Consider the following 20,366-nt stretch of genomic DNA (forward strand, 5'->3'; position numbering starts at 1 on the left):
TATGTGTATTGTCCATGTTATATATGATATATATTATTTAAATATATAGATATAGAGATATATCTAGAGATAGAGAGAGAGAGAGATATAGAGATATATAGATAGATATTTATTATATATGTATATTGGCCCTCTGTATAGTAATATAGCACATCTGTATATTGTTCCTTTAAAAAAGGGGGGGCGTTGGTCTGGTTGACCCGCTGCATTTTGTGGTTTTTAATTCAACACATTCACACAATTTTATGTTAAAAGACTCACCAAATGTTTACTTCATTCCAATTACAAGCAATATAGACAGCATAGGGTTAATAGTTGCCCATTGCCTTTGTTAGAACCAGTGTTAATTTCGTCAACGAAAACTATGACAATGTCAATGTCAACGACCTTTTTTCCTTGACTTTACGAGACTAAAAATATTTTGGGATAATAAAAACTATGACGAAATCTATATTTAGTTTTCGTTGACGAGACGATCGGGACTAAAGTGTTAATGGTGGACTATCGGACAGGATATTTTATTATTATATTTTATTTTCCCCTTCTGGCTTCGGGTTCAAGATAAGGTAGACAGGCAAGCTCTTCTTTTGGAGGCCGTTGTATTTATTAACACCTGTTACACATTATGCTTTTGTTGTTGCTGTTCGGTTCACTTCTCCAGACACATACACGCTCGCTCACTCTCGCACGCTCTACCATGCACACGCACACATGCAGCGCCACGCCCCTCTCTCTCTCTTAAAGAGATGGGCGGATCTGCCTCTGCATTACCCTTATAGCATCACCAGACAAAGTGTTAAAAGATTGGAATGTTGCCTCACGAATTTCCACACTTAATACTGTCACCATGATTCCAATTTCAGACACTTGTATTTGCCTAACTGAACTGGTTTATAGATAGAAAACATTTTGACTAAAAGTTGACTAAAATGTTATGATTTTTCATCGACTAAAACTGGACTAAAACGTTTTGAGTTGCCGTCGACTAAAACTATGAAGGATAAAAAGGACTAAAATGTGACCAAAATGACTATGACTAAATCTAAATTAACACTGGTTAGAACACATTAATGAAATAAAGTGCCATTCGTTTTCTGTTGTTTTTTTCATCAAATATAATTTTAAAAAAGAACATTTATTATAATCAAGATGAGTGGAATACACACAACACACACATACACATACACACCAACACACAGACAGAAGGAGGACAGAGTGAATGAAGTACACAGGTCAACACTACAATGTCAACATGTCCACTTGTATTAGCCCCGGGTCCAGTTGACCCTAGACATCCTGTATCTAATGTAAAATGTAGGGGGATGTACAACGTGTGGTCATTAAAACTGTGTTCTGATATATGTAGTTCATAGTAAATGAGCCAAGGCCATTGAGTCTGAATTTGAACAAAAAAATATTAGAGTAATTTTACTTTTAATTAATCCAGGACGTTTTCATTAATCGATTTATTTTAATTTTATTTTACTTTCTGTTTTTATAGTATTGGGAAGAACATTTACACCAAATGTTGGTTTGACAGAAGCACAGCCCCTGGGGTGTACTGTTGCTGGATGTTTGGGCACACCTACTTTTAAAGTTGCCAGCTGCTCCAGGAGCACTCGGTCATTTCTTGTTGATAGACGCTGAGCTCCGACTGTGCCATGCATTGGTTGGATTTATTTTATCACCCGGTCTGGGTACTTTCTACGGCTGTGCTGGCGCTCGTGGTGCGCATGCAGCGCAGAGGGAGCTGGGATCCGCAGTCCTGCAGCGTGCGGCTGAAGGGGAAGACTGCTATAGTGACCGGAGCCAATACAGGTCGGTCGAATTTAACGCGTCCATTGTGCAGGACTGTAATAAGGGTTTGCAATGGCATGCTTTACGCAGTTACCAATATCAATGTGGCAAGATATGACTAATGATGTCTTTTGATCTTGTAGCAGTTAGTGTAAGTCAATGGAAAGTTAACAGAAAGTCCCGTTATTTATTTATTTTCCCTCTTCATAAGCCCTGGTTCAAGCGTTTATTTAAACAACAGTTTGGACTTTGGTTTTTACAGGAAATGCCATTAGGTGAGATTTTCCCAGTGGTGGCTGATGTATAAAAACATTTTTTAAAAGCATGCATACATGTACTAAGGTATCAAACGAGTGTATTTACATAAATGAAAACAACAAAAACAACATTATAGATAGATAGATAGAAGTGCAAAGAGAAACAAGTGCGATATATAGAGTATGTACAGTATATGCAGTTAAGAGTGATTATGTAAAGATAAGGGCAGTATAAAGAGGTGGGAATAATTGGCATAGTATAACAGATGTAGCTATGAACAAATATACAGATGTGCTATATTACTATACAGAGGGCAAATATACATAGGCCTATATAATAAATATCTATCTATCTATATCTATATCTATCTCTCTATCTATCTCTAGATATATCTCTATCTATATATTTAAATAATATATATCATATATAACATGGACAATACACATACTTTATGACAGAAGGCTGTGACGTCAGCCCCGCCGCCAAATCCAGCTGCATTCAGTTCGGGGCGCAGGGGAGGTGCGCCCCGACATCGTCCTATCTCTTGTATTGAAGAGGAGCTACTGCGCATGTACAACTTTTAACGAGAGTCTATGGGCAAAGATTCCTGCGCCCCAGGGCGGAAATACGTCACCAATCAGACAATGTCAACGAACGAAACAACTTTACTCATCATTAACTATGAAATATTTATCTTGCACATCTAAAAAAATATATACATATATTTCGAAATATTTTGATTTTATTATTTCATTTTTATTTAATTTTTTTAATGTCTTATTCAAGGAAATGTGGTGAGAGGTGAGTGGTGGGGCGGCGCCCTAGCGCCTTCTATTGGCCAGCCGCCACTGCCTCTGACCATGACTCCGGTCATATATAAACGACACCAAGAGCATGTGTAGTAATTTTCCACAGAATTAAAAAATAAATTCAAAACCAAGGGAGTAAAGGTCACTCTTTTTGATGAGACTGCTCACAAAGGAGATATTGACGGATTCTAAATTGACAGGTCAATACCTTAAATTGCTCTTGAAACCCATATGAAAACTCCAACCGTAGTAAGGTTAACTAAAGGCTACAACGCCTTCCTACGATGCTATAGGGCGTATTACAAAGACACTCAATAACTTCCATGTCATGCAGTGCAATGCTACCAAAATCACTTCAAACATTAATGGTTTAGTGGTTTGTACAACAACGCTATCTTTAAATATATGTTTTTGCATCATTTTGGGGATTTTCTTTTGTGGAAAATGTTCATTTACTCTCCTGTTACCAAAATCACCACACACATTAATGGTCTGCTTCTGCACCCGAAACTGATCACTCTACCTAGGATCAAATCCCAGCTTTCAGTAGCTATAAATGGAAACTTTACACCACCTGCTCCTGGATTTATTTTCCTACTGCAGCCATTAATGTCTGTTTCCATTGTGTTATTCATTTGTCAGTGTAAATATGTAAGATGATGAAACAAATCATTTCTCCAGAGGATCACATTTTAAGACATCTATTTAACACGAGCTTTGGACAAGGGCTTAAAACGGCACCACATAATGGTAACTTTTTATATTCCACTTATAGGTCACCAAATCTGGTGAACATCCCTTGAGGGTAAGGACATATTCCAAGGAATTTAAACTACCTGCAAATTCAATGGACACAAAGGAGCAGGTTTTCTTTAAAGGCATAAACAAATAGACCACCTACACCAACCTGTTTATTTAAGTCTTAGACTTAACCCCAGGCTTGCATTTATTCCACAAAACCACATGCCTCAACATGCTAAAAATAGAGCTAGTCTCAAAAGCTGATGTTATCATGTATAATAAGCAATTGTTGTGTTCTCTCTCACTTCCTAGGAATTGGGAAGTTCATTGCTTTGGACTTTGCACGTCGTGGGGCCCGTGTTATTCTGGCCTGTCGAAGCCAGGCCCGGGGGTCAGCAGCCCTTCAAGAAATCAGGGAGAAATCCGGAAACTCTGACGTCCACCTGCGTCTGGTGGATGTGTCTTCTCTGGACTCTGTCAGGGAATTTGCTGAGGGGATTCTCAAAGAGGAGGAGGCGCTCCACATCCTTGTCAACAATGCTGCAGTATCAGGTGACAACATAATTTAATAGCAAAACTGGAAATATAAATTTGTTAACAAGAGAATTTTCAGAAAATAGAATCCATTCAGTATAAATATGCAGAGCAACAGACAATATGTAGATGCGTGCTAAAGGAATTGTATAATCTTAAAGGTATACCCTGGACATTTCAATAATCATCTAAAGAAGAGTATTTGGACAAAATTGACATATAGCTATTAGGGCTAAATCAAAGATTGAAAACTTTGAAATGGACTCAAATACTCCATACTCCATAAAAACATACAGTCCACATGTGTTTCACATCTGGGAGCAAAGACAATACATGCCCAGTAGAGTATTTAACCAAAACACATTGCAATGTAAACTGACAACCACTGCTATTTATAAGTAGCTCAAATTTAAAACAGACCCAGCTTGAAAATGCAATACAATGTGATGCAGTACCAGCAACAAGTTAGAGAAAACATTATTATTAATAATAATAATAATAATAATAATAACTTAAACTTATATAGCGCCTTTCATGGTACCCAAGGTCGCTTTACAAATAGGGAGGAGAAAATGGGAGTGGGGGTTAGGGATCAAAGTAGACTGTTCCAGAGTGTGGGAGTATTGGCAGAGAAGGCCCTGTCCCCAAAAGTTCGCAATCTGGTGCGGGGAGTGGCCAGCAGGTCCTTGTCAGAGGACCGCAGGGAACTTGACTGAGTGTAAGGGTGGAGGAGATCTGTGAGGTATTGTGGTGAGAGTCCATGGAGAGACTTGTAGTTGAGCAGGAGGATCTTGTAGGTGATGCGTGACTTGACTGGCAACCAGTGGAGCTGTTGGAGGATGGGAGTGATATGCTGCCAGGGCTTTGTTTTAGAACCCTGGCAGCTGAGTTCTGGACGTACTGGAGTCTGCTAAGGGCCTTGGTGGGCAGTCCAGACAGGACACCGTTGCAGTAGTCCAGACGAGAGGTGATGAAGGCATGGATGAGTGTCTCTGTGACTGAATGCGTGAGTGAAGGCCGGAGTCGTGAGATGTTTCTGAGGTGGTAGAAGGCAGACTTGGTGATGTTGTTGATGTGGGACCGGAAGGAGAGAGTGGAGTCCAGGATGACGCCCAGGTTGCGCACCTCAGGAGATGGGGAAATGGAGCAGCCATCCACAACCAGGGCCAGCTCACCAACTTTCCTGAGCATTGGTGCAGGGGCCACCACCATGAGCTCTGTGTTATTGCTGTTTAGTTTGAGTAGGTTTGTGGTCATCCATGATTTGAGTTCCTGCAGGCAGTTGACAAGTTCTGAGGGTGGGAGCTGGGAGGAGGGGTTTGTGCTGATATAGAGTTGGGTATCATCGGCGTAGCAGAGGAAGTTGAGTCCATGTTTACGGATGATATGACCTATAGGGGTAGCATGTAAATAGTGAACAGCAGAGGACCTAGCACAGAGCCCTGGGGCACGCCATGGTTGACGGGTGCTGTATGAGAGTTGGAGCCATTTAGGGTGATGAATTGTTTCCGGTCTGTGAGGTAGGACCGGAACCAGGACAGTGCTGAACCACTGAGCCCGATGAGCTCAGAGAGGCGGTAGAGAAGGATGGTATGGGACACTGTATCAAAAGCTGCAGAAAGGTCAAGGAGGATGAGGATGGAGATGAGGCCATTGTCGGCAGCAAGCAGAAGGTCATTAGTGATTTTGATGAGGGCGGTCTCAGTGCTATGGTGGGTTCTAAAACCAGATTGGAGGGGTTCGAAGAGCTCATGGTGGGACAGGTGATGTTGAAGCTGTGCAGCCACTGCTCTTTCCAAGATTTTGCTGAGGAAAGGGAGGTTGGAGATTGGACGGTAGTTGTTGGAGTCGTCTGGGTCAGAGCCTGGCCAGAGGCAAGAGAAGCATTTATGATGTTTTCCACTGGATGGCAGAGGATGGGAAGACAGGCCTTTACCAGGGTGGTGGGCATTGGGTCAAGACTGCTGGTTGAAGACTTGGCTGAGGTGATCAGTTTTTTGACTTGGTCGGCATCCAGTGGAGAGAAGGCGGATAGGCAGCACTGAGGTGGGCATTATCTCCTCATGGCCTTTATGTTGGTGAACTTCCAGTTTATGTCCACAGACTGAATAGGTCGATGTCCTATTAACAAAAACAAATTCAATGTATCGCCAATACAATACCAGAACAAACAGCAGGGTTTCCCTACCATTACAAGACTTGTGCAATTTTGTCAAATGAGCCAGAGACTCTAATATAGTTTTTCCTTTTTTAATTCTGGCACAATATTTTACGCAACAAAAGAAAAGTTACTGTGAAAGGCTTATTTATGTGTGCTTTTAAATCATATCTAATTTTAACCATCAGGCTTACCCAGGCAGATAACCAAAGATGGGTTTGACGCTTCTTTTGCCACAAACCACCTGGGACCATTCCTCCTCACCAACCTGCTGCTGGGTAAGACTCTCACTTTATTACAGAAGCTTTATCTGGATATGAACTGACTATCAGGGGTCATTCTTACGTAATTATTCATATTAAACAACATCTTTCTCTGTGCTTCTAATCTCTTTTCCCATTCCTGACTCGCTCCAGACCTGATGAAGCGTTCTGCTCCGGCACGCATTGTCACCGTCGCTTCGGTCAACCACAAGAAGGGCGAAGTGGACTTCTCTCACTTTCACGGCGAGAACCTCAACTATTTCATGGATAATGTCTACAACCACACGAAGCTGCACAATATCATCTGTACCAACCAGTTAGCACACAGGCTACAAGGGACAGGTAGGATCCAATTGAGATTTCTTTAGGATGATCAACCATCAGTATAGCAAATCAATGGGCTTTCCTGTTGAATAAGTGCTACAAGAAGTCAAGTAAGGTCCTAGAATGCACCTTAGGAAGACCGAGAGGAGGCACAAACAAATGTTATAATAGTCCAGTCTGGAAGATACCAAGGTAGGAGGTTGGATAGATAATGATCTAAACATGTTCAGTTTGGTCTGGACCAGTCATTTGCTAAATGTTTACTAAACACCATGTGTGACTTGTTTTTAAGAACTATTGCAACATTTACTTATCACACATTTAACTGCATTTCTTTCTGCCATTTGAACTTATACTTAGTCTCCCTAAATGAAGCAGATAAAGGCTCACAGACATTCTTTCAACAAAACAACTGAAACTAATTTCCCCCTTTATAAATCTGAAAAGAAAAACAAAACAATCTGCAGAAGAAACCTTGCATTCGAAGCTCAGAATGGCCTTAGTCACAGTTTCAGTTTTTCTTGTGTGTGTTCGTGTGTGTGTGTGTGTGTGTGTGTGTGTGTGTTCAAGCAGGTGTCACCGCAAACTCTGTCCACCCTGGTATTGTAATGACAGAAGTGTTGAGGCACTATCCCTGGAGTCTTCGTTTTATTTTCAACCTCATTGGATTTTTCTTTTTCAAGGTCAGTACGGTGTTGCGCTTTACATTTCAGAGTCACTGTCCACATTCATGTCTCCGTTGTGTTCATGTCTTGCAACCATCCAGGTAAAATGTGATGTTCAGGAGCATCCTTTTGGTTATATGAAGCCATACTTAGAGAGGTTATAGGTTTAGTTACAAGAAAACCCACATGTTATGTTCCTTTAACTGGAGGCAAGAAATACAACATGACAAACAGAACCATTTAGTTTTAAATACTTAATATGTTTAGGAACCTCTAGACCTCAAATCATCGTCAAACCATCATCGATATTAGGCACGTGGGTACAAAATAAAAGGCTCTAACTCTAATCAAGTCAGGATGTTTGGATTTGACTTATGTTTGGCTTTTAGGAATGACTGGCTCCAACAGTGTATCTTCTCTGCAGTATAAGATATGTTGTTTTAATGATTAGCTCTGATAGCCAGGGCTGAAGCTCAATGTGCAAAGATGAATAGCCGACCACATCAAAGCAATACCACAGCACATGCTTGAAAGCTCATTAGCGTTTGACATCTGGTGGTCTGATCTGAATTAAGTCCTTATTCCTTCAAGGAAACTTTTGTTTTCAGTCCTCGCTTTGTGTCAGACTTCCATTTAACCATGCAGTAAGTCAGCGAGTCAACCCTTAAAACCACCTTTTGGACTCATTACAATCTAGTTTATCAAATGTAAAAAGGAAGTGGCTGCAATCGGGAAACATAGAGTCTTTACGTAAAAGTTCAAAAAACTCACTGCCACCTGATATCAAACAGAAATGGGTTGAATTTAGGCAACAATTTATATTAGGTAACTGTTTGTTTTTTGGGGGGGTGAAACTGGAGGAGAAGGCATTTCCATTGGTCCATCAGGAAAACTGTGAACTGTGAAAACATCAAGGAATGTACAAGATCAACTGAGATATGGTGTTACAGCTTAACTTTTTCTGGTAAAAAATGTCTCACGGACTGCAGTGTTTTCTCAGAATTGCGATCAAATTGCTTTTTAGTGTTTATACAAATCGCTTCCTGGAATGCACTACATTATGTAGTGTGCCAAAAGCAACGTTGGAAAAGTACTCGGACCCTTTACTTAAGCAAATGTACAAATTCTGTGAGAAAGTATTAGCATCAAAATATACTTGCACACTTTTCACAGTGTCATTTTTATTTGGTTATTATTTTATCTTGTTTTTGATACATGTAAAAATATTTTTAATGTTTGAGTGTTGGATTTACATACTTAAAATACTGGGTAGATTAGTGGTACAGTACTGCATTATACCATATCAGCATATCATGTGGTTTTATATGTACAAATTAACTAGCTGCTGTTAGTGTTCAAATAAATGTGTTGGAGTAAAAGTATAATATTTGCCTCTGAAATGTAACAGATTAGAAGTATAAAGTTGCATTAAATGGAAATACTCAAGTACAAATATGTCAAAAAAGAGTAAACCATATGACCATGTGACCATAGCTTTCACATCAGGAATCCATTAGCCAGTTTTTTTCAGGCAGCCCTGATTCTGTTTTTCAACCTTTCCAAGCTGCTCTCCCTCTCATGTTCATCTGCGTGTGTCTAAGCTCAACATCTGGTTGTAGTATTCAAACATCAGCAATGAGATAACTTCCTGGATATATATCTAAAACAGAAGAAATAATATCTGTCACTCTTGTTGACTGTGCTCTCACATTTTCCCTTCACTACCCTTGCGTTCCTCTCAGACTCCAGAGGAGGGTGCAGTCAGCTCGATCTTCTGTGCGTTGGCAGAAGAAATGGAGGGCATAACTGGAAAGTATTGTGACAGCGACTGCCAATTGGTCCTCCCTGCCCCTCTAGCTCGAGACACTGCCCTTGCGGTCAAGGACTTTGAGATCTGTGAGAGGCTGACATCAAAGCTCTGAGACAACTATCAGGCAAACGGAGGCTTGATAACAGAAATGGGGTCAAATTCCATCCTTACTTACTACACCTCTTGAGGGAACATTTGTGACACGGTGTGTCTTTAAAATCATCAGGCGATGTTTCAGCATACGGTTTGATTTAAGTAATTTCAATCTCAATTAAATCATGTGTTGAACGTTTGTAAAATTGCATGTAGCTTTCATTCAGGTTTGTTAATGAGTGAAATTAAAGGGGTTTCCTGAGACATGCTGACATCATGTGGCCAACTTATACTGCCATTGTTCTTCAGAAAATGACAACAGAAGTTTAATGTGTGAAGAATCACTTCCCTTTTATTGGATGGTTCATTAAAACACAATAAAACATTTGAGCAGTCAGTGCTTTTTGAAGAGTTTGTACAGCGTTCATCCCCTGGTGTCTTCACCCTGGCTATTTGGCTGTGGAGACAGAGATAAAGAAAGAACAGCATGAGGTTTTTAATCATAGCACTATCACTTATAAGTGTCTTTAAATATGTTTGAATAATAAAAGAAGATACAAGGCCACTTTCTACTGTAGGTTTGCTTTTTTTTTTAACAGACTCAATACTGTCCACCTTTTTAAACACTTGTACCTTTCTGACGTTCCTCCACCATATCATGGAGGATCTCTTCGAGGAACGGAGCCACATGCGCTAGCTGTTTGGGTGAAAGACGAATGGCAATCTCCACTGTTTTATCCTGGACACACAGAAGAAGTGTTAATGGCCTGTATTCAATGAGGTTTCTTTGGTGAAAACAATATTCTGGGTCAGAGGTGTGTGTGTGTGTGTGTGTGTGTGTGTGTGTGTGTGTGTGTGTGTGTGTGTGTGTGTGTGTGTGTGTGTGTGTGTGTGTGTGTGTGTGTGTGTGTGTGTGTGTGTGTGTGTGTGTGTGTGTGTGTGTGTGTGTGTGTGGGTGTGTGTGGGTGTGTGTGTGTGCGCTCACAGGATTTCCATGTTCCACCTCAGGAAGCTGTTGGACTGTAACCTCTTCAATCTGACCGTCCTCTGATCGAGGCTCCATATCCTTTCTACCTTCTCTCTCCTGCAGCAGCAGACACACATTTACACAACATTCAAAACGTACTGTAATATAGTTCGGAAAAACAAACGTGAAAAAAAATGAACTGGACTTTCTAAAATCTCCATTCATTCTGTTGTTGTCCTGTATAAATAGCAACAACGCTTACAGAAATCCCTCCAACAATACATTTTTTGGTTTCTTCAGCACAAGTGTGTCAGGTTTATACTGATTCTGCACTGCTAGAACATCGTTCCAAATCTACAAACCATGCAAAATCAAGCTACATAATCAAACAGATATCCAGCAAATCCACAGGACAGAAAAATGTAAGAAAAATCTGTAATGGGAGATTAGCTAAAGTATTAGTGCTGTGACATCACAACTGTGACTCATGCTCGCTGTCCAATCAGACACAAGTGGCTTACCTTCATCAGCATCATCTCCTTGGGACTGAAGAAGGTGATGTGTCCCTCCGTCCTCTCAGCCAGCAGCACCACAAGGCACGCCAGCACCAAGCAACCTGTCACTGCTCCACGCATGCTCATTCTACTCTGTTCCGAACACAAACACACACACGCACACACACACACACACACACACACACACACACACACACACACACACACACACACACACACACACACACACACACACACACACACACACACAGCCACAGGTTCAAATACAAATACAGTGCATAGGCACACATGCAGAGCAATGTTTCCACACCATCATCGCTGAGTGGCACTGAGGCCAAGCCACATAATTGTTTTTTAGCAATGGGAAAGAGTCAAAATAGGTCAAACATATACAGTAATTACACAGTGAGTATGTGTGCCAGATAACTAAGTTTAGAGTAACAAAGACACAAGGAATCCCATGTCATTATGCAAGGGTTGACAAATAGTTGATAGGAAAAGGGAGAGGTGGGAGGAGTGAGGGGGGAGGCGTGGAAGTAACAAACAACAAGCAAGATAAGAGAATAAGTGGACCAGCCATACTTACAATAGCAAGACAGCTATGTACACAATGTGAGACAGGACGCCGGAGAGAAGAAAGACAGGAGCAACAGACAGCGGGGGAAAGAGACTGGAGGGAGAGTGAAAGGACAAGCCATATGTTACTCACGTGCTGTGTCAGCTTTGGTCAGTTGTTTAACGAAGTGTGCGTTAAGATGAGCAGAGCTGAACTGTTCTGAGCGTCTGCTTGTCCCGGGCAGCCTTTATACCGAGCCCTCTCCTGATCCCTGAGCTTTTACTGACCTCCCTCACATCCGCTCCTCAACAGGCTCCTTCAGCACTCTCCTCCATGCACACATGGAAACACACATATTACTCAGGAATCTGGCTTTTTTATTAGTTATTAGGGCACTAAGCCTACCATGCTGTCGTTTAGTTGATCTTTAACAAGAATGACAATACGAGACATTGATAAGCAACCTATTATAATTAAGGAAAATAAACCACAGAAGAAAAGTGAATGTGTGAAATGGTACTTGAGTGAAAGAACAAAAGTTTTGGCATCAAAATACTTAAAGTGCTCGTTATGCAAAATGAACTATTAGAATAGTGAGGGGAAAATTCTACAGTTGTATTTTTTTTTCCCTCAATTATACTTTTGAATATCATTCCCTTCACATACATCCAATATGGAATTCCACTGCGTCTCACAGATGGATATTCACAAAAATAGTACATAAATACCAAATAAATAAATATGTATATATATAAATATTAAAATCAATACTAACTAAAATCACAAAACGGCAGGAATACATAAATAAAATAAAGTGTTATGGCTAAATAAATTAAATCTTTATAATTAGCTTTTTAATATAGGAGCTGGTAAAGGTCGGACTCATTTTAATTAAGTTATATAAAGTCTGCTGTGTATTAACTAAATAAAGTTATCAAATAAATGTAGTTGAGGGGAAAATACAATATTTATCTCTGAATTGCAGTGTAGTAGATCAGAAGTGGCAGAAAGAGGAAAAAGTTCTCAAAAACTTTTCAGCTACTTTTTACCCCATTAACTAGGGTTTTGTGTGAGCTACAGGACACATATGGTCCTCACACACTGAAAAGGGCTGATATGATACTGAAGTATTACACAGAAATCTCTTTGAGATTCATTAATCATCCGTATCAAGCATGACAACCAACAAACACATTTTCAGGAATTTAACCTTCGTATGAAGAACATATTACTCACGCTTTCATAACTCATTTTGAAACAGACTACTCCTAACTGAAAAGCAAAGTTTAGTCTCAAGTCTTTTATGAAATTCTTGGATAAGATAAAATGGTGATGAATGATTGGTAGATTGATGATTAGAATGATTGGTTCATCAAAAGAAAATGTATCTTAAACTGTTTTAAAAAAGGAGTGATACATTTTTTTAAAAGGGAAAAAAACAAGAAAGAAAACATTCACTGGTTCCAGCTTAATATACTGGACTTTAATTGTGTGTGTGTGTGTGTGTGTGTGTGTGTGTGTGTGTGTGTGTGTGTGTGTGTGTGTGTGTGTGTGTGTGTGTGTGTGTGTGTGTGTCATAAATTCTCTGCTCTTAACTAATATCCAACACAATGTGTTTTTTATGACATGCCGTTGATGTGCAAACAGACCCACATGCATCCGTTCCTTGGTTACCCTAAAGAGGTCTAACAGTGCTTTTCCTACAGATGACACTTATCGAATGCTGTGTTTATTATTATTTTACCCTGCAGGAGTGGACTATTAAAAGTATTGCCATCGCTGTATCTTGTTTATTGCAATTCAATGACACAAGCACAGCCTTATATCTCCTCTGGCACTTCTTGTAACGCCACAATGACGCACAAATCATGGTTACATTTTTTCATCACCAAACAAAAGCCTCTTCAAGTTTCTCTTATGAACATGGAGTTGATTTGTCTTTAGCCATAAAAAGTGTTCAGTGTTTTATTTCAAACCCAGTTGGAGAACATAGCCAAAATCATTGCATCTTAATACTGCTTACTGCACTGACCAGTACTACCTTTGGATGTTTTTCTTAAATTATAAATCTCCAATATCTGTACATTTTTTGATTAAAAACAAATCCCAAAATGACAAATCGCAACAAAGAAAAAAGTGATTGATTAATGGAATTGTCAATAGACAAACGATTTATCAGAAACGATTTTGATATTTTATTTGGCATTTAAGTATGTTTAAAAAAAAAAAAAGTGAAAACATGAAAAATGAACTGGTTCACTAACAATTGTGAATATTTAAGTAATTATTTTATTTTGCGATATTTTGAGAATAATTGTCAGACCAAACAAGATATTTCACCCTGGACCACAAGACTAAACTTTCATGTGTACTAAAAATGTAAAACAACTAAAAAGCAAAGAAGAACAAAATGATCAATATTACTTCACTAGATAGAGCACAATTATTTATTTTGATTTAGTCCAAGAGAAACATCCTGCTGCCATATTACTAGAGCAACTATGTGCATTTTTTGTGGCAAGAAATAGTCCCTAGTGTGTGTGTGTGTGTGTGTGTGTGTGTGTGTGTGTGTGTGTGTGTGTGTGTGTGTGTGTGTGTGTGTGTGTGTGTGTGTGTGTGTGTGTGTGTGTGTCTAAAATCTTGACATCTCCCTCACTCTCCTACCGCACCTGTCTAGAGACATGCCATGAGTGAAAACACCTGTGAAGGTGTGTGGTCCGAAACATATATAAATTGGCTGCAGTAACACAGGGTATCGTATTTTTTGTTCTGTCTTCATTGGATTAAGAAAAGGTATTCAGTCAGAAACTGACTTTCTGCTCTTTTTCCAGCAGGTGAAGCCTTCGTTTACGGCCGGGTCTCGCGATGTTAGGCTCTTCTCGCGCTATTTAAGTCATGTGGTAGTTCGCTGAAACGTGTAGCAGCAGTCCTTTACTCTTGGTGACTGAGCAGAGCAGACGCACACTGCGTGCTGCTGAAGAGATTCACTAACTATGGTAAGAACTGTTTCTTGGTGTCTGTTTTACAAAGTGTGTTGTTTCAGAGTACAGATGAATGCTTTAAAAATGAAGATTTAGGAGGATTTAATAGAACTTATTTTACATGATTCTTACTGTGCAGTTGAAGGCCTTCCAACATGTGAGGCAGTTAGCCACCCATGTGGCTAAAGTTAGCTGTGAAATGCGTCATTATTTAAACTATTCAGGCTCTCGCTGCATATGGAAGATTTTAGGTGATTTTGTATATTGCAGTGATTTTTCTCCTTTAGCAGTGGCATCAGTCCATTATTTATTCGTTTTGTTCCTGTGTTAATGTTAGCATCACTGCTAACATAAGTTAGCATACAGGCACTTTTTCTGCATGGGCCCAGGTTAACACGTGGGTTCATCATGGCGACAACGTGGTTACGTCTACGACTCGTCCTTTTGGATATGGGCTAATAAAGTGATACGAAATCAACGCTTAATGATGATTTCATTTAAATGCTACACTTTGTAATGTTTGGGGGGCTACGATAAACATTTAACGCGAATTTCATTTAATTTGAACTACTTTAGCATCTGTGCACATCACGCATTTCAGAATTAAACACACCGTGTCCCCTATTTGCCCACCCTGGACAGATAATGTCCTTGGTGACCAACACAGGGGGGCAAATTGACTCTCTCATAAACCTGTAGTGAAGGAACACAATCCTCTCTGCGGATCCTGTCGGGAGAAACAAACGTGTCTGAGTGTAAACCTTTGTTTATGTTCCACCCTACTGCTAATTTAACTGGAACACGTTGACTGTAAAATGTTTTCCACGGGGAGACTGGAATTTCTTCCACAAATGTTTATTCGTTATTGTGAAAGTGTCATTTCTTTCCCTAATCCAATATATCTACCATCTTCAGGTGCTGTTGCACGTGTTGTTTGAGCATGCCTCGGGCTATGCGCTGTTTGCAGTCAAAGAGGTGGAGGAGATCGGCATGCTGCTGCCTCAGGTTTGTTTTCCTCTACACCTATTACTGTGACACTTGTTTTTCTTCTGAATCGATCACGGGTAGTAACATTTTCTTTCATTTTCAGGTTGAGGCCAGCGTGCTGAGCATTGCAAAGTTTAACAGCATGGTGAGCCTGGCTGCCTTCTTCCCCTTCAAGTCGGCTCAGGGTGCTCTGGAGAACATGAATGCAATTTCTGAAGGCAAGATAATTTCCTTTAATTATTTTGGCAGAATTTGTGTCCTCAGTTGTAATGATGTTCAATCTGTCAATCCACTGATTTTCTGTGCTGACAACCTCCATATAACCCTGAACAACTCGGTAAAGCCGTTGAAATGCATCTGTTAAATATTCTGACTTTCTGGGGATTTGTTTAAGACATTTGTGAGAAAAAAAGAAATAATTGAACCTTCATGGGTGGTTAGCCGTAGCCAATCTTGATGTTAATAATCAAGGAATATTCAGTTTTTTCCCCTAATATCAGATGGCTAATGCACATTAACAATTGAAGCTATGGCATGTGTAAGATTGGGTAACTTATTTGGGTATAGTTCACCAGGCCTCATATTATGGCTACACACACAAAGGTTGACAGGCCATGATTGTGTTATCAGAAGTCACAATAGTCAGTGCATCTTTCAAATGGCTTTGCTGCAGAATCCAAGTGTAATTTTAACCACTTTTCTACAGACCAATGAGTAACCTTCCTCCGTCCTTTGCAGGTGTGGTTCACGCTGACCTGAAATTGTTCCTGGAGACAAACCTGCCCCTCTCTGGGAAGAAGAAAGCTGTGTTGGGAGTTTCCGATTCCAAGATCGGAGCAGCTTTACAAGAAGAATTTACTGTGTCCATCCAGACTGGGGGGGTGGTAGCAGAGATTGGCAGAGGTGAGGATCTGCTTCTGGTCTCAGTTTTTTTATTCCGACGTTAATAGAAAGGAAAATCCTGGAGTGTGGCCTGTTGTGATGTAATTTTTTTTAAACCCTGAAACTCATGAAGGTTCATACTGAAAATCTGAACAGGCACTGGTCACATGCTGTTCTGTCAATATTCCACTGAACTCAACACATCTAATCTGTTGTCGCTCCTGTCAGGTATTCGTCTGCACTTCCACTCACTGGTGAAGGGTCTCACTGGCCTGGCTGCCTCCAAGGCACAGCTGGGTCTCGGCCACAGCTACTCCAGAGCTAAAGTGAAGTTCAATGTCAACAGAGTGGACAACATGATCATCCAGTCCATTGCTCTGTTGGACCAGCTGGACAAAGACATCAATACCTTCTCCATGCGCGTCCGGTAAGCTTCCTGCATAATGTCAACAAAACGAGTAAACATTACTTTGCTGTTTTTTTGCATTGACCTCATTAAGTTAACTCGTGCACAATTTGAAACCTTAGTTTAGTGAGATACCATTGCTGTTACATGTGCAGTCGCTCTCAGATTTCCTACGCTTGTGCTTCTGAATCTGACCATTATTCCCTTGTCTTCACAGTGAGTGGTATGGCTACCACTTCCCAGAGCTGATCAAGATCGTGTCAGACAACTCTATGTACTGCCGCATGGCTCAACTCATTGGAAACAGGAAAGAGCTTTCAGAGGAGAATCTAGAGAGTATGGAGGCAGTGGTGATGGACGCCGCTAAGGCTCAGGCCGTTCTGGATGCATCCCGTTCCTCCATGGGTCAGCAAACTTCATTTGATTTGAACTACTTTGGCATCCGTGCACATCACTTGCATGTCAAACTTAAACACACCATGCCCCCTATTTGCCCAGCCTGGACTGATAATGTCCTTGGTGACCAACACAGGGGGGCAAATTGACTCTCTCATAAACCTGTAGTGAAGGAACACAATCCTCTCTGCGGATCCTGTCGGGAGAAACAAACTTGTCAGTGTAAACCTTTGTTTATGGTCCACCTACTGCACAACATAGGTGATGGTAGTAACCCTCTACTAAACAACTTTGCTTAATCTTCCATTCAGGTATGGACATCTCTCCCATTGATCTGATCAACATTGAGAGATTCTCCCATCGTGTGGTTTCTTTGGCTGAATATCGCCTGGGACTGCAGGAGTACCTGCGCTCCAAGATGTCCCAAGTGGCTCCAAATCTGGCAGCTTTAATCGGAGAAGTGGTGAGTTAAAGGTCAATGTGTTCAGTGTATACAAATAGCTCTGGGACCGATGATGTTTTACCAAATCTGTCAATCCCCTGAATCTCTGTGTTGATACTTCCGGTCCTGATGGTCCTCCTGAGTTAATCCATTTATCATGGTATCACCACCAAAGCTGTTGAGCCTAATTTGTTCTTGTTCTTCAGGTGGGAGCTCGTCTGATCTCCCATGCCGGCAGTCTAACAAACCTCGCCAAATACCCGGCCTCCACCGTCCAGATCCTGGGAGCAGAAAAGGCCCTGTTCAGGTACTGGGGCACCCCCTCCCTGCTGGGGAATAAAGTGGCTACAGTGATGGCAGGGCGGGGCAGGAGCAGAGCAGGGTGACTGGAGTTGACTCGGGTCTCCTCTGGAGTGATCCCTCTCGCCCAATGCACCCCCACAGTCTGAGCAGCCACTCAGCACTGAGGTAGAAAATCTGATAAACTAGTTTGACAAAAGCACACTTTAAAGGAATTCACATTAACCTTAGCTCACGGAAAATGTAAGGAACTAATCCAACTATAAAATGATGAAAGCTCCTTGAGCCAATGAATTTCAAATAAGTAATGCAACTTAAAGACTATTTGTGTGAAAGTGCACTCTAAGTCTTTCTGTAAATTGGCATAGTGAGTTAGGCTGTCTTAAATTCAGCCCAGGTGTCGCTTAAGAACATTGATGCAATTTCTAAAGGCTGTATTTGTGTCCTCATTTGTAATGATGTTCAATCTGTCAATCCACTGATTTCCTGTGCTGACAACCTCCATGTAAACCTGAACAACTGAGGAAAGCCATTGAAATTTGCTCACCTGAGTGCTGCAGAAAGTAATTTAAGGAACAGATGCTGTCAAAACAAATATTTCATAGAAAAACACAGGGTTTTAATGTGTTTACAGTTTCTGATCTTAAACCTTTATTTTAAACAGAGCGTTAAAGACTAAAGGAAACACCCCCAAGTACGGGCTGATCTTCCACTCCACCTTCATCGGGCGGGCTGCAGCCAAGAACAAAGGCCGCATCTCCAGATATCTGGCCAACAAGTGCACCATCGCCTCGCGCATTGACTGTTTCTCTGGTAAGTGGAGAGGCCTCGTTGATTGCCTATGCGTTTCACACTCCACGTGGCATAATTGCAATGATGCTCACATTTTTCGTCAACAGTAGTCATCCTTCGGGTTGGTGGTGATAAGCTTATGTCTGAGCAAAGCCACTAGGTTGCTAAACTACTGTAATTCCATCTACATTTTATGATTTATTATTTTATTTCTCTTCTTGCAGAGGTACCCACAAGTGTGTATGGTGACAAGTTGCGCGGACAGGTGGAAGAGCGCTTGTCTTTCTATGAGACGGGCGATGTGCCGCGCAAGAATCTGGATGTCATGAAAGAAGCTGTGAAAGAGGTGAGCGCAGAAATCAAGTCGCAGCTGTGTGGATCAAAGGTCTCCTATGGAAGTTCAGTCTGTAAATGCTGTGAATGATGACACTTTTTTGCCTGACCCTACTGTGGGGGTACAAAATGATTTAATGAGCCTGACGCAGCATTAAGATAAACCAATGATGTGAAAACAAGCACGTTTGAAACCATCATTAAATGTTTTGTTTTTCTCGTCCTAGGCATCTGATGTTGCAACTGAGATCAAGAGGAAACTGGAGAAGAAGGAAAAGAAACGCAAGAAGCGTGAAAAGAAGTTGCAAGAAGAAGCTGGCGAAACCAACGGTGACGCTGAGGTAAGCAGTGTCTGTACTTTCAGGACACGCATGTTTGATTTGAGATTTGACCCACTCATGGTCCTCTCTCAGTGTACGACATGCTACATCAGCATGACTCCTAACCATTGGCTGGTCCTGTCTCAGTGGACTTGATCACTGAAGTGAGTCAGACATTGCATCCTCATAGCTGAGGATATATTATAGATTTAGAGCTAGCTTGGAGTGAAACATCAACTTAATAATGAACCTTTTTATTGTCTTGCAGGCCGAAAATGGAGAAGGGGACACAAAGAAGCAAGCGGCCGAGGAGATGGAGGTTGAGGCAGCTGAGGCCCCTGCTGCACAGAACGGAGCCGGGGAAACCCCAGGGAAGAAGAAAAAGAAGAGAAAATCTGAGGCCGCCGAGGTGGAGGTCGCTGTTGTCGCAGAGGAAACGGAGACGCCTGCTAAGAAGAAAAAGAAGCGGAAGTCTGAGGCAATTGAGGCCGAGCCTGCAGAGGAGACTGTAACACCAGTGTCTGAGAAGAAGAAAAAGAAGAAAGGAAAAGAGACCACAGACTAGAGGATGTGGTCAAAGACTAAATCTTTATTTTTGTGTACAGTTTATTTTTTATTCATTTTATGCTTGATTCTACACTAGTAAGCCGCTTTATGTTCCTTCTCTTTTGGAAACCTCAAAGCAAGTTAGACTGCAAAGAAATGTTTATTACTGTGCCTTGAAGTCGGTTACATTTTATTTGTACTTTTGTAAATAGTGATCATTAAACTTGTCAAAGGAAAGACCTGTCATGCGTTGCTTAATGCCCACTTGTTTGGGATCTTCATCAAACTGTTGCTGAAGTCCAGCGGTTCTAATGCTCTTGGTAGGGCGGTCTGTCCCTTCAAGGCCTCCAGCTCCTCAATATCTGTTACTAAAGCCACTTTGTGTGAGTATAAACAAATGACTGGTATTCACTCAGCTTAAACTGATCACATTAATAATGATGGCGCTGCTCTGCATCCTCGCCGTATCCAATAATTTGCTGATCAGTAAT

The 20,366-nt window shown here is 41.0% G+C and overlaps 3 protein-coding genes and 3 non-coding genes across 7 annotated transcripts; 5 read left to right on the forward strand and 1 right to left on the reverse strand.

Annotated features, from left to right (window-relative positions):
• The first annotated feature begins 1,576 nt into the window (after window positions 1-1,576).
• On the forward strand, window positions 1,577-10,017 carry zgc:64106 (uncharacterized protein LOC393348 homolog). Its single transcript, XM_063911708.1, has 6 exons — window positions 1,577-1,818; window positions 3,918-4,157; window positions 6,486-6,575; window positions 6,714-6,902; window positions 7,458-7,567; window positions 9,292-10,017. The coding sequence occupies exons 1-6, from the start codon at window positions 1,662-1,664 to the stop codon at window positions 9,469-9,471; spliced, it is 966 nt and encodes a 321-aa protein (XP_063767778.1). The 5' UTR covers window positions 1,577-1,661; the 3' UTR covers window positions 9,472-10,017.
• Window positions 9,778-11,818, reverse strand: mlnl (motilin-like). Of its 2 annotated transcripts, none has more exons than XM_063911709.1 (5): window positions 11,644-11,818; window positions 10,941-11,066; window positions 10,438-10,536; window positions 10,086-10,191; window positions 9,778-9,909 (listed from the first exon to the last, which is right to left on the reverse strand). In XM_063911709.1, exons 2-5 carry the CDS (start codon window positions 11,058-11,060, stop codon window positions 9,902-9,904), a joined length of 333 nt encoding a protein of 110 aa, XP_063767779.1. In that variant the 5' UTR covers window positions 11,061-11,066; window positions 11,644-11,818; the 3' UTR covers window positions 9,778-9,901. The 2 variants fall into 2 exon arrangements, with proteins under 2 accessions (XP_063767779.1, XP_063767781.1); XM_063911711.1 differs by having other exon boundaries at window positions 10,941-11,061; window positions 11,644-11,776.
• Window positions 11,819-14,319: 2,501 nt separating this feature from the next.
• nop56 (NOP56 ribonucleoprotein homolog) lies at window positions 14,320-20,112 on the forward strand. Its single transcript, XM_063910288.1, has 12 exons — window positions 14,320-14,486; window positions 15,387-15,476; window positions 15,562-15,676; window positions 16,197-16,361; window positions 16,569-16,767; window positions 16,964-17,151; window positions 17,454-17,605; window positions 17,791-17,891; window positions 18,549-18,697; window positions 18,901-19,022; window positions 19,237-19,350; window positions 19,598-20,112. Exons 1-12 carry the CDS (start codon window positions 14,484-14,486, stop codon window positions 19,892-19,894), a joined length of 1,695 nt encoding a protein of 564 aa, XP_063766358.1. The 5' UTR covers window positions 14,320-14,483; the 3' UTR covers window positions 19,895-20,112.
• On the forward strand, window positions 15,097-15,216 carry LOC134883649 (small nucleolar RNA SNORA26). Its single transcript, XR_010168311.1, has one exon. It is a non-coding gene; the product is annotated as a small nucleolar RNA SNORA26 (small nucleolar RNA).
• LOC134883641 (small nucleolar RNA SNORA26) lies at window positions 17,237-17,356 on the forward strand. Its single transcript, XR_010168303.1, has one exon. It is a non-coding gene; the product is annotated as a small nucleolar RNA SNORA26 (small nucleolar RNA).
• LOC134883648 (small nucleolar RNA SNORD57) lies at window positions 19,092-19,159 on the forward strand. The gene has a single exon (XR_010168310.1). It is a non-coding gene; the product is annotated as a small nucleolar RNA SNORD57 (small nucleolar RNA).
• Window positions 20,113-20,366: the final 254 nt, after the last annotated feature.

Source organism: Eleginops maclovinus, chromosome 20, assembly GCF_036324505.1.
Source record: "Eleginops maclovinus isolate JMC-PN-2008 ecotype Puerto Natales chromosome 20, JC_Emac_rtc_rv5, whole genome shotgun sequence".
NCBI classification, from domain to species: domain Eukaryota; kingdom Metazoa; phylum Chordata; class Actinopteri; order Perciformes; family Eleginopidae; genus Eleginops; species Eleginops maclovinus.